An 18,132-nucleotide genomic window follows, 5' to 3' on the forward strand; every position below is an offset into this window, starting at 1 on the left:
AATTCTCTACATTAAATATGGTAGTTTCTAGTCCTGGCTAGTGCTGCTCAATGATTAGAGCATCATCCCACACACTGAAGGGTTGTGGGTTTAATTCCCTGTTAGGGCACATACACAGGTTTCGGGTTGGATCCCCGGTCGGGGTGTGTACGGGAGGCAACCGATTGGTGTTTCTCGCTCTCTCCCTCTCTCCCTTCCTCTCTGGAATTAATGAAAATAAAAACGTCCTCGGGTGAGGATTAAAAAAAATTTGGTAGTTTCCCTCCATCACTCAGCCTGTTTGACAGAAACCATGAGTTCAATGAAAGTGAGTTCCTGTTGCTGATACCAATGTATGCTGATAATAATATAGTAATATTGTTTCATTAACTTGCCTTGACTCATTAGACATTATGTACTAAAAATCTCAGATAAGATGGTATGCATTTCATAGACATGCCTTTTTTACTTTTTTTGTTATTCATTTCTATGAGCTCATTATTAAGCATGCTGACCATTGGTCACATCTCTTGCTAATATATATTTCCCCCATTTTTTCATGTGTCTGTCCTTATGGTATAATCCGTCCTTCCTTCCCCTTTCTTTTATACTTGGAACCGCTCTCCCACACCAGGATTCTACAACCCTTTCAAAGCCGCGAGGCAGTCTGCCCAACACCCATGCTGTCAAAGAAGCTGCAGAATGAGCTCAGTTCCTCAGGACGGAGACAACCACAAAGGCCCTCCTTTCGTCATAGGCCTGCCAGCGGTTCAAACGTGTGCTCCCGGGCATCCAGCAGGCTTCTCCACGGGAAAAACTGGCCGGCCCTGAGTCGCCTCCCCTGGTTGTGCACAGACCCCCGAGGAAGATTTTATAATCATTCCGTCTCTTGTTTCCTCCATAAAGATAACAACATCTTCTAAGTATTTTTAACATGGATTCCCTCTTTTAATGTTTCCAAAAGGCACACCAGGCAAGTACCATTACTACCTTTTTTTTTTTTTTTTTTTTTTTTTTTACAGGGTAGGAGCCTGAGGCTGAGAGCAGGAACCTGCCTGAGTTCACACAGCTGTCAGAGCCTGGATCCACACCCAGGATGTCTGGCTCCCGACTCTGTGCTTCTGGTCACTGTGCCCCAAGGTCCTCTGCAAATGGAACTTAGCTATTGTGTCAGCATCGCGTCAGAGGGAAAACTGGAGCCCTCAGTCCTGGATGCAGCCAGGCCAGGGGGTGAAGCCCCCCTCCTCCCGAGCCTCCCTTAGGTCCCGCCCCCTCCTCGCTGGGCCCAGTGGTAGGACTTCATGACCAGAGTAAGGATGGGCCGAAACCGGTTTGGCTCAGTGGATGGAGCGCCGGCTTGCGGACTGAAGGGTCCCGGGTTCGAGTCCGGTCAAGGGCATATACCTGGGTTGCAGGCACATCCCCAGTGGGAAATGTGCAGGAGGCTGGGAAATGTGCAGGAGGCAGCTGATCGATGTTTCTCTCTCATCGATGTTTCTAACTCTATCTCTCTCCCTTCCTCTCTGTAAAAAATCAATAAAATATATTTTTTTAAAAAAACAGAGTAAGGATGGGACAGTCAGAGGCATGCGAGGAGAGGACGCTGTATCATTACTCGCTCACAGATACTACTCGTGTTGGGAGGCAGTGAGCCATCATCCTCACTCCCACACTGGCGTGGCATCTCCAGGTATGAAACAGTGCTACCTGTCACGGAGCTTCCTGGGGCTCAGCGCTGGGCAGCTCTCTGCAGGCATCACTCACTGCTTTCCCCAGCGAGGAGGTGGTTCTGGCATCCTCATCCACTATGAGAAGACCTAGGCCTGAGAGGTCCAGTAATCCCAGTTGGGAGCAACAAAGCCAGGGCAGCCTAGGCTGGGGCTGTCGAGGCAAAGATGAAAGAGCTAACTTTTCCCGAGATCAGAATATCGGACATGAGCTTAACCTCCGTGAGCCTCAGTTTCTGCGTACTCCAGAGCCTGCCTGACACATCTGATTGCGGGATTAAGTAAAAAATATGTGTGGGAAGGCTCCCAGGTCCCTTTTAACTCTCTGATTCCTTGGTCTTACCCCTCACTGAGGAGGGCCGCGTGAGACTTGGAGGACAGACAAAGCTCCAAGGGCAGAAATTTTACCTCAGAAGACAAAGTCACAGCTGTCCACGTGACCACCTTAGCGCATTCACCTGTTTTCCCAGCACAGAAACGCACGGTATCATTGGCTTTACCTTCAACAGCATCTGGTATTTTATAAGTCTCTGGCTTGGGCCTCTGAGATACTTGAAAAGAGGGAGACTGTGATCCAATTGGCGCTGGCACACCTTTCAGAAACAAACAGAAACAACATCAAACAAAACAAACAACACACCAGAGAACAAAGGTGGCGGCACTGAAACACAAGAAACGAGCCGGGCTCTTCATGGACGAGAGGGGCAGTGGTGTTGGCCAGTTTCCCAAGGCTACTGAGCTGCTCAGTCCTTCAGCAACAGCGAGTGAAGTGAAAGGAAGGGGGGAGGGGACGACTTGGCTAGTGTTTTTATAGGCCGCCAGGGAAGCAGGGCCACTTATTTCTTTTAGAAGGCAAGCCCCTAGAAGACAGCGGGGCATTTCAGGTCCTTCTGCACAGGAGGCAGCCTGTCTCTGGGTCTGGGCGAGGTGGGGTCCATTGAGGTCATTTGAGTCTATAGGACACATGATGGCTTATGATATCATTCAAGAGAGTCCCAATGTCTAATCTTTTGGACTTAATTCTGTTTTCAAAACCACCTTAGAAGAGGACTCTGGTTTCCGCACCAGGCTCCTCACCGAGACCCAGGGCAGCATCCAAACTTCCAATGTACGACTTCAACAGAGAAGAGACTTTTAATAAACATAAATCCCAGTGCCAAATTCCTCTGCCCAGTTCATACTTTTGGTAGCTTTAAAAATGTGGTGCATAATGAAAAAAATGAATTGACCAACAAAATAAGACCCGGCCCTGACCAATTTGGCTCAGGGGATAGAGCGTTGGCCTGAGGACTGAAGGGTCCTGGGTTCGATTCCAGTCAGGGGCATGTACCTTGGTTGCGGGCACATCCCCAGTAGGGGATGTGCAGGAGGCAGCTGATGTTTCTAACTCTCTATCCCTCTCCCTTCCTCTCTGTAAAAACTCAATAAAATATATATATTTTTAAAAAAGACCCAGAGCATGGAGGCATGGAACAGATTGACGTACCTCGATGTAAGGTTGGGGGAACAAGAAGAAAGAAACCAAAGAACTTATATACTTATATGCATAGCCCATGGACATGGGCAATAGGGTAGTGAAGACCTGGGGGTGGGGTGGATAGGGGCTGGGAGAAGGAGGGTGAAAATGGGAGATATCTGTAATACTATCAACAATAAAAATATATTAAAATTTTTTTGATGCACATTATTCAGAGAAAACAATTTGTGGGAGACCTTGTAATCTCAACGTTACCCCAAAGTAGGCGCAGTCTTGACATTCTTGCCAGATTGCCTGAGCTCGGGGCAGATTCTTATGGTATTTAAAATATATCTGAAGATCTTCTTTCTGAGTGGGGGAAAAAATTCCAACACATTAATCAGGTGGTATTATCAGTAAGTGGATAGGATACTACAGTTTATTTATTCATCCAACAAGCCCAGGTCTTTCAATGTGTGAGAAGCTGGGGATGCACAGTCAGTGGCCTTGCGATGGAGTGAGTGTGTGATGGAGGGGATGGGGGCCACAAACAACCATCCGTACTAAATACAGATCGGAACAAAGTGCTGTGGGAGCAGTTACAGGACATTCATGAACAGGAGTCGGTCTCGATCTGTGTTGTTTCTCCTCGGCTTTTTATGCAAAACACCAATGTCTCCCCTAAATAGTTCTTTCCCCCGCAAAAAAGGTGTTTACTGAATGGTAAAACGGAACACCCTCTCCTATTTGCCATAATCATGACTCCAATTCCAGGGGGAAAAAAACCCAGAGAAACAACAGAGAGAAACACCCCAGCAGGAAAATGTGGCCATTCAGACAAAACCACACAGATCTAAATCACGTGGGCAAGCCCCAAAGTGGCAAGCTCTGCCTCAGTCATCGCCTTCACCTGTAGCACAAGATTCAAGAAGGAAAAGGTACTCAACTGTCTCAGAGCTAGAGACCAACAGCGATCCGAGTGCGTGCGCGACCTTGAGAGCATGCGGAGGACACATATCTGCCAATATCCCAGATGGAAAGGACACCCTAAGCCGGTGATGGCGAACCTATGACACACGTGTCAGAGGTGACACGCGAACTCATTTCTTTAGTTGATTTTTCTTTGTTAAATGGCATTTAAACATATAAAATAAATATCAAAAATATAAGTCTTTGTTTTACTACGGTTGCAAATATCAAAAAATTTCTAGATGTGACACGGCACCAGAGTTAAGTTAGGGTTTTTCAAAACGCTGACCCGCCGAGCCCAGAAGGTCCGCCGTCACTGCCCTAGGCCAATGAAGCCAGCTGCAGCTTTGCTCCATCAGGAGAGCCTGGTCCACGGGCGCTGTGCTTGCCCCAGAGCCACGCCGCTCGGGCAGAGAGGCCCACGTGGTGTCTTCCTTTCAGATTTCGTGTCCCTCTCTTCCTACTAAAGGCCAGTTCCGGATGTCCTTCGCAGGCACGTGGGCTCTCTTCCCCTCACTGTGTCAACGCTGTCTCTTCTACTTCTAAACACAGGGCTCTGGTGAATGAGTTCCATTTCTGTATCTCTTCCCCTCTCCCCATGGATTGTAAGTGGTCATTTCACTACAAGAACTAAAGCAACTCTGTCCTTTGTACTCTCTCCAGAAAAAATTGCGCGCGCACACACACATTTAGTAAGAGAGGTGGCCCTTGAGAAATGTTGTTCAGACTGGTTAAGGAACTAGAATAATAATTCAAAGCTTAACAATAATATATTCATTATGCATTCACTCAGCAACTGTCTACGGAGTGTTTTTGGTGTGTTGGCACTCTGCTGAGTGCATCTGTTAAACTCAGTGGCTCCCAAAGCATGGCAGACTAGATGTGGGACACATTTCTGCCATCCCGAAGGCCAGGCTTACAAAACATTACAATTTACAATTTGATTCAGGCATCTCATCTACAAGTAGTCTGTCAGAGCACAAAGACATTGGCTGCTAGCTCCTAAAACAGTGATGGCGAACCTTTTGAGTTCGGCGTGTCAGCATTTTGAAAAACCCTAACTTAACTCTGGTGCCGTGTCACATATAGAAATTTTTTGATATTTGTGAAAGGACAGTGCAGGACGAATGGCTGTGTCCTTAACCCCTCTTTCAAGAAAGAGCCGCAGGGTGTATCAGTTACTCAGCCTGCCCTTATCTCGGCCAATGGAAAAGCGGGGGAAACTAGCCCAAGGCCAAAAGTATGCTGGCCACCCCCCCTGTCTTTGTGTAACCAGACCCTAGCTGCACCCTGCCCCAACCCCCCGACCCCGAGCCCTATAAATTCTTTGTTCTCTTGGGATTCGGGGCTCTCTCTTGCACCCAGTAATGGAGGCAAGGGGGGGACCAAGCGAGCTTGTATAGGAGACCCTCTGCTTTTGCATCGGACTGGCTGGTTCCCTGGTGTGGTTTCCTTGGGGATCTTGAAATCTGGGCATAACAATTTGCAACCATAGTAAACAAATACTTATATTTTTGATATTTATTTTATACTAGAAGCCTGTTGCTTGCAGCTCAGAGGCCGGCAAGGCAGGTGGGGAACGTTGGAGTCCTCCGTCACTGAAGCAAGCAAGCCTCATGTTCGCTTTAAGCTGCCTGGCTGCTGGCCGCCATCTTGGCTGGCAGTTAATTTGCATATCACCCTGATTAGCCAATGGGAAGGGTAGCGGTCGTACGCTAATTACCATGTTTCTCTTTTATTAGATAGGATATGGCCTGAGGTTATTTAACCTTCCTACACCTCAGTTTTCTCATCTGTTAAGTGGGCTCACCACAGCAGTCAATTCCTACGGTTGCTGTGAGATTAAATGAGATGATGTATAGAAACCTCTCAACAAATGCCTGATACATGCAGAGTACCCAACAAATAGTAGCTATTGTCACAGCACTTTTTACTTTGTATAACCCTTCTGCATGCATTATTTTATTTGACTTCCACAACAGCTCTATGTGTTGGTATTATTAAGCCTGTTGTATGGAGGAGGAAAGTGAGACTCCAAGGGTTTAAGTGACTTACTTGAGGTCAAGCAGATAGCAGTTCTCAAGCACAAATACATGATCTAGATAAGAAGTTCCATTTCCCAAGTCTCATCCATGCTCTTTCCAGAGAGCAAAGAAAACTCAAAGTAAACCACTGACAAATAATATTCTACATGGAGCTTGGTCTTGGGGGCAGAATCTCCCTGGGCGCTATAAGTATAGAGTCTGCTTAAAACACTTGGCCAGCATGGCCGGTGTGGCTCAGTGGGTGAACATCAGCCTATGAACCAGGAGGTCTCAGTTTGATTCCCGGTCAGGGCCCATTCCCTGGGTTGTGGGCTCAATCCCCAGTGAGGGGCATGCAGGAGGCAGCCAATCGATGTTTCTCGTGGATGTTCCTTTCTCTCTATCCCTCTCTCTTCCTCTTTCTAAAATCAATAATAATAATTTAAAAAAAACCTTGGCCAGAGCAATATTTCGAAGTTCATATCTATGATTAGTGTCAATCTGCAAATACTATTGAGAAAAGAGAAACCACTATAGTAAAAAAGGGATGATAGGCCCACCTTATTGGCTAACAAATACAAGTCTTTGTACAGCAGTAGCCAATACTCTCAAGGATTCTCAAAGATTAGATAATTGCAGTTTTAAGATAAGAATTTATTACCTGTATTTTGTCTCCAACATCATTAATCATATAGGATTATACAGAGTTTGTGGTCTGGGTTAATGATTTCTAAGGTGTCTCCCAACATGGAAGACTATAAAAAGCTTGTATAACTGTAGGAGAGGAATTCATCCAAGAAAAGATGTTTAGTTGGCAACTCCCTGACTATTTCCTCATACTTAAACAATTTTTATGTGATTACACCCATTTTCCCCCGTAGGAATTTGGTCCTTTTCTCACTCAAAAAAATGTAAATGTCTTTGCAATCCTATATAATAATAGGGTAATATGCAAATGGACCAAATGGCAGAATAACCAGTTGCTATGATGTGCAGTGACCACCGGGGGCAGATGCTCAATGCAGGAGCTGCCCCCTGATGGTCAGTGCACTCCCACAGGGGGAGCGCTGCTCAGCCATAAGCTGGGCTGATGGCTGGCAAGCGCAGCGGAGGTGGCAGGATGGCAGCACTAAGGATGTCACTGCTAAAGGGCGCAGGCCAGATTGAGGAACCCCCCCCCCCGCCCCCCCCCAGTGCTCGAGTGTCGTGCACCAGGACTCTAGTAATGATGTAAGCGTTTATAAAATATTTCTAAACTGTGAAACTAGATTTCACATTGGTGACTTGATAAGTGCAAAGTTGCAAAGTAAGAAAAAACACTAATAATCCTGTAGAAACAATTCAAAAAGGAAATCATGAGATTGAATACGAAACAGTTTCCAGCACTTGATGCTTGGAAAGTGCATGCAGGGCCATGGAGGGAGGGGCCTTCTAAGCTGGTTAGGAGCTCTGAGGGTTGAAAGCTCTGTTTTTCCACGATGTCCAATACCTTGAAACCTAGGGGTTCTTGTTTGCTTGCTCTCAGTTTACACAAGTATTTCTCTTAAACTCCTCAGTCATAATTTGGGTTGTTTAAAAATTTGGAAGTTCTTCGATCTGTTGTCTCAGACTCACAAAAATAAAAATAAAAACAAGGAAGAAATGGAAAAGAATGGCTGAGAGAGAAGAAATGGGAAAGATTTAGGAAGCTGAGGGCAGCAGGATCATCTGCAGTCCTCCTACGGGGAAGGGAACACATGGGTGCCAGCACCCAGGGAGCACGACTGACCCCAACAACCTATTTATTGCCCAGAGCAGGGGTGGAGAAGTCTGAGTGGGAAGAGGGCTGTGTGGTTGGAAGGGGAGGTCGTCAGACCTATGTGGTTGTAGAACAGGAAATTCACAAATCGGATGCGATACGTCCGAGAGGCCGTAGAGTTAACATTTTCTAACCACCCTCTACGCTAACAAACATCAAATGGAAGTCAATACATTTTCAGGGATTTTCAGTTTAACACCAGTACTGCTTCTCTTGAGAGTACTAACACAACTAGTGAGGACTGTAAGTGTGACTCTGGTCCTAAAAGAGTTAGGTTAGTCGTGCAGAGTTATTCAGGATCAGCTGCTTTGGGTTGCCTGGGGGCCAGTCTTTCATGTCCCTGGGCTTTGCCGGAAGCCAGGCTTATAAGGCCCCCACCCATGAGTGAGCTCAGACTGGACATGTCTCACACCGTGTGGCGTTGTGCAAGGGACTTCTGCTTTGCCTTCCAAAGGCAGATGTGTTTTTAGACCATTGGCGTTGCCATTAGCCCTTGCCACCTACACAGCAAATTAAGGGCTGACTTGACTCACAAGGTTATTCTGATTGTTTAGGAACGCAGACTTACTCTCTTGAGAAAGCAACGAGCCAGAAGTTCAGGATTCTCAGTGCACTTTTCCAATTCTTTTAGAAAAGTCCTGGGGGGTGGGGGAGTGGGGAAGTACAATAATGCTTTTAAAATGATATTTACATGCATTACATTTTTTTAAAAGTAAAATCATATAAGGTTTTAAGAGGTGCCTAGAAAAACATTGTTTTCTGAACTTTATTGCTCTTGATTCATCTTCAACACACTGACTTAGAAGAAAAAAAGTGTATTCTGTGACATGGGTAGGATCCCCTAAAACAGCCACATTAAATTCCCTGATAATTCTAAGCACGAGCCACGGCAGACGGGATGCACGATGCTTCCTGCCACCCATTAAGGTTAATAAGAACGGCTGCTGTTGCTGCTGCCACCACTGCTGTCACCCGAGCTTCCTATGAGCGAGGCAGAAGCTGAGTGCTTCACAAACAATATCTCATTTAATCTTCCACCAAACCTTGCAAGATAGGGTTTCATAAACCCGAGGTTAAGAGAGGCTACATAGCTTCCCAGGGAAAGTATTAGAAATGAGATTTCCATTTCGGTTTTGACAACAGACCAATAGACATAAGATGTGGTTAGGAAACAACCAAGGTTCTTTTCCCTTCTGGCAATTAGATGTGTAATTTTGCAGTCAGTCTAGTGAGTAAAGTGAGGTTTACTCATCTGCAAAATGCAAGGGTTGGAAAATGATTTCCAAAGTCCTTTTGTCCTCTATTTCTCTAGAACTCGGCATTTAAAGTGCCCTGGGCTAAAAGGACGACTTGTTTGACCGGTTAGCATTTCTAACACCCTAGTTCCCAGCACTACCCTATTAAGGCAAGGTCATCTTTGTATTCCCCATGCAGAACAGGGTCTGACACCCAACAGGTGCTCAATAAGAGCTGATGCATAAATAGATAAATTTGCAAAAGAACTGCAGGCACAAATACAACATTGATGCCTGACACCTACTTCAGGCTTCATAATGTCTTTTCTCTCTTCCCCCAGGCATCTCCTAGCACTTCTCCCCTTCTTCACATCCCATCCCAACCCACTGATTCTGGACTACTTGCTTAAGCCTGAAAATATCTAAGTACTTTCATGGCCAAATTCCATCAGTCTGATTTCCAGCCTTCTCTTACTTTCCATTTTTCCTGGTAATTTGAATTATTATGTACCTGTTGTGAAATTCGTAGAGTTCTCTAATATTCCCAAAGAGAAAGTCCTTGTTATTCTGAAGAATGTCTGGAATCAGATGCTTTAGCCAAATATAATCCATTGGAGTGATATATCCCTGCAGAGGTGCAAACAAGGTAGGTTTTACAGCTAGAACATATGAGAGATGATCTGAATTAGCTACTCCAGGGAATACAACTTTAATAAAATAATTGGGGGAATATGGAACACATATCTCCTGAAAGCCATTCATTAGATTCTTTTGATATTATTTTCCTCATCGGTCCATCTTCAGAAGAAGATGGTTTATTGGGAATGATAATAAAAAGGCATTTTTATAGAAAGAGCAAATGTATTTTTAAAAACTTACCTATCGTCTTATGACCTGTTGCAATTACTACCATTTTATTATATTTCCTGCATGACTTTTAGAAAGCTTATTTTATATGGTTATAATCACCATACATAAATAAATTGTATTGTTTTGCCATATACATTTTAAAGTCTGCTTATAAATTTCTACATATATGGTTTTTAATGTAATCTTTTAAGCATTTTTCAGTGTTGTTACAAATTATTCAAAATAATCATTTGTAACAGTTGAATAATATTTCACTATCATTTAACTGTTACAAAATAATTAGCATGTATATTAGACTTGATTAACCATTTCTTTCCTTTTTAATTGGATATTTGGCTTTCTGATATTTTGTGGTAAAAAATTATATTGTAATTTTGTACATATAATTTATTCTTCAAGATTATGCCCTTAGGAAAATACACATTTTCACTAGTAAGAAAAATGTGCTACTTAAAACAATGAGAAACAATACTCCCTTATTAAATTATCAGAAACATGTCATTGACCATCTCCATTTTTTTGGCAAGCATGTGGTGAACTTAGTTGAGCAGTACCAGAATCAGTATGAAGTGGCACAATCCTTTAGAAGGCATTTAGTTACATGGATCAATAGTCATAAGAATGTGCTTATTCCAGCTGGAAAAACACTTGCAATATTATAAGACCTAAAACCTAGGGGGGAATTCCAGAGACACATGGCAACTATTTTGGTTCTCTGTGTAACAAAATTTCTTCAATTTGAACACATGTTTAACATCCCCCTTCCCAATCTACTTACGTCAATTATGCTCTTCATTTCTTTTATATAAACCTCTTCGGTCTCAAGCAAGTCACGTATAAGGCACCTGAATCACAGCAGCAGGTGGGAAGATGAAAGAGAAGGAGGAGAAACAATTCTTTAGGATTCTTTTAGAATAATGCTCATCAATAGTTCCTCTTAGTGGCTCACTTACTTAGTCAATTCATTCTCTTCTATGGACTACCCATGGCCAACAGCTCACAAAACCACACTCTGATCAGACTGACGTTAGAGGAAATGGCAAGGTTGGAGGACTCAAATCCCGTGTGTGCAGCTGGCGAGTGACTTGTCCTTGGTGGGCTACAGTGTGGGGGTCAAGAGGGCAGATGGTGGAGTAGGAAATGCCTGGTTTGGATCCTTGGTCAGGAGAGTTTGCCTGAGCCCTATGTTGTCCATGTGGTTTCCTAGACTTTATCTCTAGCTTTCTGCTGTTTCATCACTCCCTTGGATCTGTGACCCACTTGGGTGTATTGTGTGCACAGGGTTAGACAGATGCCAGTTATGCCCCCTGCTTCCGGCATTCGATGTTTCAGGGGGATTGATTCCCTCAGCCAGATGACTGGAGCTCCATCTGCTTCCCTTGAGGAAAGCAGGTGGGGAGTGAGGTCAGCAAAATTCTAAGATGATCTGCAAGATACCTGGCTCCTGCTATACACACCTTCTCCCCGTCAGTCAATCAAACACTAATTTACGTGCTGCTGTGATGCGATTTTGCCATTCTGATTTGTTCCAGATCAGCTGACCTTAGGATAGGTAAATGACCCGGGCGGGCCTGTCCTCATCCCATGATATCTCTAGATCTGGGTCTAGAAGTAGAGAGATTGGAAGCATGAGGAGGTGACATAAGGGAGATTCTCCTTTGCTGGCTTTGGAGGTGACATGTGGCCAGGAGCACAGGCAGCTGGGCGTGGCCTCCAGCTGATTGATAGCATGGAAACAGAGACTTCAGTCCTATGATTGCAAGGAACTGAGTTGCAAATACAATGACGTGAACCTAGGATACTGAGTGCAGCCAGCCAATGGCTTGATTTTAATCTGTGGGACCAGGGCAAAAAGCCAGTCATGCTGTGCCCGGACTCCTGTCCCAGCGAAACTGTGAGCTGAGCTGCTAAGTTTCTGGCCATTTTTTATGCAGCGATAGAAAACTAATAGAGGGAGGCCAGACTCGCACATCCCTCTCTAGACAGACTGCTTTCCCTCTCTTCTCAGGCTGCGAGGCCACACTTTCATTTCAAGGCTTTCTTTCAGGCCGCCAAGTGAGTCAGTCAGTGTTTGTACAAGTGTTCGTGTGTGGAGTATGCACACTTATGGTTTCCTGTGAACTGTCGGCGGTTATCTATTAAACGGTAACCCAGCCTAGTGAATGGTTTCTTCTCCTTTCATAAAACGGACATGGCAAGAGACAAATAAAGACCATGATTTAGGGAATTCACACAAATATACAAATAGCTATTAGTCTTATGTAAAAAAAGAAAAAGAAAAGCTCAGGGCACGTGAACCTAACAAAGACATAGTAAAAAGAAGTCATAATTTTCAACTACTAAAATGGCAGAAATTTCAAACCTCAAAGGAAGACCGACTGGTGAGCATGTGGAAACACTCTCAGACAGTCTTGGCGGGAGTGGAAATCAGTGCGCGATCACTTAGAAATAGCTCACCAGATTGAAAACGCAGCTCCTTGACTCCGTAACTCCACTTCTAAGAATGTGTACTGTTTGTTACGAGAAGAAAGCACGGTAGCAACAACCAGATATATGTGGGAAATTACTTAAATCAGGGGCCCTCAAACTTTTTAAACAGGGGGCCAGTTCACTGTCCCTCAGACCGTTGGAGGGCCGGACTGTAGTTTAAAAAAAAACTATGAACAAATTCCTATGCACACTGCACATATCTTATTTTGAAGTAAAAAAACAAAATGGGAGCAAATACAATATTTGTATTTGCATGTGGCCTGCGGGCCGTAGTTTGAGGACCCCTGACTTAAATGCTCGTCAATCAATTATGGTGCACACCTATGATGACATGCCCTGCAGTTTTTAAAAGAGCGAAGTCAATTGAAAAATGCTGATCTGATGGTCATTTTAAGTGAATTTAAAAAAAGAAGCAGAAAAGTATGCAGAGTGTGCAATTTGTGTAAAAATGAGTGTATACACATGCATATATGTAAAACTATATATGCTTAGAAAATTCATACAGAGAAACCTAAGCCACTGTCAACAGCGATTGCTTTGGGAGAGTGGTACTGAAAGCTGCAAAACAGGGAAGGAGAATTTCTTCATTTCACTCTACACTTTTTTTACAATATTTGATTAAAAAACTTTATTTTTTATTATTAATTAAAGCTTTATTGTTCAGATTATTACAGTTGTTCCTCTTTTTCCCCCCCATAACTCCCCTCCACCCAGTTCCCATCCCACCCTCCTCCCTCACTCCCCATCCACGGTCCTCATCCATAGGTGTACGATTTTTGTCGATTCTCTTCCCACATCCCCCTCACCCCTTGCCCGCCCCAAGAATAGTCATTCCACTCCCTTTCTATGCCCCTGATTCTATTATAATCACCAGTTCATTCTGTTCATCAGATTATTCACTTGATTTTCAGGTTCACTTGTTGACAGATGTGTATTTATTGTTCATAATTTGTATCTTTCCCTTCTTCTTCTTATTCCTCTTCTTAAAGGATACCTTTCAGCATTTCATATAATACTGGTTTGGTGGTGATGAACTCCTTTAGCTTTTTCTTATCTGTGAAGCTGTTTATCTGACCCTCAATTCTGAATGATAGCTTTGCTGGATAAAGTAATCTTGGTTGTTGGTTCTTGGCATTCATCACTTTGAATATTTCTTGCCACTCCCTTCTGGCCTGCAAAGTTTCTGTTGAGAAACCAGCTGACAGTCGTATGAGTACTCCCTTGTAGGTAACTGACTTTCTTTCTCTTGCTGCTTTTAAGATTCTCTCTTTGTCTTTTGCTCTTGGCATTTTAATTAGGATGTGTCTTGGTGTGGTCCTCTTTGGATTCCTTTTGTTTGGGGTTCTCTGCGCTTCCTGGACTTGTAAGTCTATTTCTTTCACCAGGTAGGGGAAGTTTTCTGTCATTATTTCTTCAAATAGGTTTTCAATATCTTGCTCTCTCTCTTCTTCTGGCACCCCTATAATTCGGATGTTGGTACGCTTGAAGCTGTCCCAGAGGCTCCTTACACTATCTTCGTATTTTTGGATTCTTTTTTCATTTTGCTTTTCCAGTTGGGTGTTTTTTGCTTCTTCGTATTTCAAATCGTTGACTTGATTCTTGCAATCCTCTAGTCTGCTATTGGGAGTCTGTATAATATTCTTTATTTCAGTCAGTGTATGCTTAATTTCTAGTTGGTCCTTTATCACAACCTCGAGGGTCTCATTAGATTTCTTGTAGATCTCATTAAGTTTATCAGCAGCTTCTAGAAAATTCTTGGAAAACCTTAAAAGTGTGGTTTTGAACTCTATATCCAGTTGTTTGCTTTCCTCCATTTCTGTCATTTGTGTCCTTTTTCTTTGTCTCTGCATTTTTTATGCTTCCCTGTGTTGATAAAGTGGTTTTCTGTGCTAAGTGTCCTCTAGGACCCAGTGGTTCAGCCTCCCCAGTTACCTGAGGAGGACACTCTTGGTGCACCCCCTTGTGGTCTTTGTGCACAGTCTTGTTGTAGTTAAGCCTTGATTGTTGTAGGAATCACTGGGAGGAATTGACCTCCAGGCCAATTGGCTGTGAGAATCAGCTGTGTCTGCAGTGGGAGAACTTCTGTGCTGGAGACACCCCTCTGGGGCAAGACTTGCTTCAATGGGGCTTTGGTGCTCACTGAGTCTGCCCCCTGAGTGTGTCCTTTATGGTTCCAGGGAGCTGCAAACTGGGAAGGTCCCACTGTGACCTCTGGGTTTCCTGGCTCCTGGATCTCTAGGGAGGTGCTAATCTAGCCTTTGCCTGAGGCTATCCAGCAAAAGCCTCCCTGCAGGGCTTGGGCGGGGTGGGTCCCACGGGATCAACAGGGCGTGGCTAGCAGTTATGGCGTCTCCGCTTCTCAGTATCTTGGAAATCCCTGCCAGCCCCTCCGAGAGAAAGCTGCCGTCGAGTTCCGACCGATGCCAGACAGTCCCGCTTCTCCCATATGAGTCTGGGTCCCCAGAGACTCGCCCGGAACTGGAGCTGAGAGCCTGAGACTCCCTCCTGATTGAAAACGACAACCGCGCCCTCAGCCGCCAGCCTGCTCTGCATGCACCTCCGCACCTTAGTATTTTACTTCCGCACTGCGCCTCCTCTGAGTCTCGGTATGCTTTTCTCTCTCCTTCTAGTTGTGGAATTTCCACTCAGCCAGCCTTCCTGTGGTTCTGGATGATGTCCGTTCCGTCTTTTAGTTGTATTTTTGAATGGTTGTTTGAGGCAGCAAACTACGGTGTTTACCTATGCGGCCATCTTGGTTTCTCCCCCAAAAACTTTAAACATTTACCACTTTTATAACTGAAGGAATGGCTTACATGGCACCTTAAAATTAATGTAATGAGAGGTAATGATATGTAAACCCTATTCGAAGGCTATATATAAATTCTACAATTTACATATTTTAGAGTTCAACAGTTATTTTTAAAATGACAATCTTTGTATCTATTTATAGAAGCTTGTTATAAGACAAGACTGATGAAGGATAGTCACTGACAGAGGATATGATTTCACAGAGAAAGACTACCAACAAAGTTACTTTAAGATCATACTTAGCAAACAGTCATGGAATAAGAGGTTTCTTCGCTTTCTATAAATCATCCTGAAATGATTGTCATAAGGAAACATAGGCCTTGATACCAACCTATTTCTATGAGCTCTGACATCAAGTAAAACCACAGCAACAGTGAAGCATTCATAGAAAACCAGAGCACAGCCAGCCTCTTATTCCCTCCTGAAGCACTGGACTTAAGCAACTTGGCAAGTCCGTTTAAGGATGAATTGATGATTAAATGATGTCCAAAGGTAGAAATAACTAGGTGGTGAGCAGAAATCCAAGTTATTACCCGACAATTACTGTTGTAATGTACCCTGCGAATCACAGAAGGACGCCTCAAGAAGTCGAATTAAAGAGTCACATTTATTGCAATCCGGGACTATGAGGGGGCATTTCGCTCTCCCAGATCTCATAGTGCCCTCCCCAGCCCCAACATCAGATTTATAGGCAAAGATCACAAAGGTATTGATTACATCCCGGGGTTTGGAATGAGGAACATGGTTCACAAAAAAGCAGTTTACAGAAGCAGAATTAAGCATGTTATCTAAATTATAGTTTTGGGTCTCCGGAACACTGAGTCAACAGGGACACGTTAACTGGAGCCCTCTGACCTTGGGATAATTGTGCTGTCCTTCCCAGGTAAAGGAAAATGTGCTTTCTAAGCCAGTATGACCACAATCAATATTCACATTACAATCAATAGGGTATTTAATTGAATGGGATAATTTACATAATTCAGAAAATTAAAATAACTTTTCTATTATTTTAGCAAGCAAACAAGTACAGAAACCAAACAGCAGGGTTAAAGTTAAATTATAGTTTCTACCTGAGATGATTGCTACCATACTTCATGACCTAAGAACTTAGAGACCCTTAGGAGTTTTAAGAATTTGACACAAAAAACATATTCACAACTTGGAAGAAAAAAAAAAATCCCTCGTCAGGTTATATCCCAGGTTATAGTTTCATCCAGCTACTTCATTTTATTCTTTTCTTATTTTATTTTTTTATTATTGATTTCAGAGAGGAAGGGAGAGGGAGAGAAAGAGATAAAAACATCAATGATGAGAGAGAATTATTGATTGGCTGCTTCCTGTACACCCCACACTAGGGATCAAGCCCACAACCTGGGCCTGTGCCCTGACCGGGAATTGAACTATGATCTCCACCTGGTTCATAGGTTGATGCTCAACCACTGAGCCATGCTGGCTGGGCCACTACTTCTTTTTACTTGTGTGAGTGCAACGGATAAAACTCCAAAGATAACAAGTCCCCTGAATACTGGCCACCTACATTTCAGTTCAAATTAAAAATAACAATAACCCTCGGGTCACTGTTAGCCATTCTTTCTCCTTTCCTCTCCTTTGTTTTCCTTTCAAATAAGGATAGAATGGGAGAAATTTCATGATTCTACCTGATGATTGCCTGCTTTATTATTCCAAAGCACATATCTTTGTTCATAGAAAAAGACTCTCAAGCATTGAACACCCAAAGTCAACAAGTATACATATATAGATGAAGAACAGAAAACACTGGGCGTTCTCAAGTAATTTAAAAACCTTTAAACACCTCAAGCAATTATGTCCTGATGGATATCTACCCAGAGGTGGGGCTGACCTGCACATTTGGGCTCTTTGTTTTACATTTAAAAGGGGGTCTGTCCCCACCTCCCGCCCTGGGCCTTAGGGAAAGAATGGAGGCATGGTTGTTTGTTCTATGCTACCTTCAAATATGGTACCAGAGCTTTGGCTATCTGGTTCCATTCCACATGACACCTTTTGTTTGTCTCAGATGATACCATAACCAAGGGGCACGAATGGAACCTTTTAAAATAATAAATGCAATCTTATTTGGTAAGCCAGATCGTTGAAGTACCTACATGGTAGGATTTCCTGATAAGTTTCTCTTTGTCCATGCACCCTAATCTTTCCCCCTTCTAACCTAGCTCCTGATCCTCCCTGCCTCCTGCTGGCCTCCCCAATGTCCTGGCTCTCCAATAGAAGAGTATCCTTTTGGGAACCAGTTTGTCAAAAGTATATTTTTGCTTATTAATTGTAAACACAATTTATCACCAATTTTCATTTATACCCAATAGAGAGGCCTGTTGTACAAAATTCGTGCAGGGGGGGTGGGAGGTTCCTCAGCCTGGTCTGCATCCTCTCGAAATCCGGGATCCCTCAGGGGATGTCCAACTGGCAGTCAGACATCCCTCTCGCAATCCAGGACTGCTGGCTCCTAACTGCTTGCCTGCCTGCCTGCCTGATTGCCCCTAACTGCCTCTGCCTTGGCCCCTGCCGCCACGGCTTCATCTGGAAGGACATCCAGAATGACGTCCGGAAGGTCGTTCGGCTGTCCGGTCTAATTAGCATATTACGCTCTTATTATTATAGATGATAGATCACATTACACACATCAACAAGTATTAGAGATTTTCACTTTTTACCATCTTTGCCAAATTTGGAAGTTCTGTTCTTATCCTTCTCAAATTCTAGAACATCTGACATAATGGATGTTTACCTTCTTAAACCTTTC

The 18,132-nt window shown here is 43.7% G+C and overlaps 1 protein-coding gene across 7 annotated transcripts in view; it reads right to left on the reverse strand.

Moving 5' to 3' along the window:
- MCF2L2 (MCF.2 cell line derived transforming sequence-like 2) overlaps window positions 1-18,132 on the reverse strand; it is a 232,262-nt gene that overhangs the window by 39,844 nt on the left and 174,286 nt on the right. For all 7 annotated transcript variants that reach the window (XM_059687142.1, XM_059687140.1, XM_059687141.1 and 4 more), the window contains exons 16-20: window positions 10,837-10,903; window positions 9,700-9,815; window positions 8,522-8,591; window positions 3,439-3,531; window positions 2,207-2,299 (exon numbers count right to left, since the gene is read on the reverse strand). In XM_059687142.1, the coding sequence (XP_059543125.1) occupies window positions 2,207-2,299; window positions 3,439-3,531; window positions 8,522-8,591; window positions 9,700-9,815; window positions 10,837-10,903 (439 nt within the window). The remainder of the gene's footprint in view (window positions 1-2,206; window positions 2,300-3,438; window positions 3,532-8,521; window positions 8,592-9,699; window positions 9,816-10,836; window positions 10,904-18,132) is intronic.

Source organism: Myotis daubentonii, chromosome 3, assembly GCF_963259705.1.
Source record: "Myotis daubentonii chromosome 3, mMyoDau2.1, whole genome shotgun sequence".
In the NCBI taxonomy this organism is placed as follows: Eukaryota; Metazoa; Chordata; class Mammalia; order Chiroptera; family Vespertilionidae; genus Myotis; species Myotis daubentonii.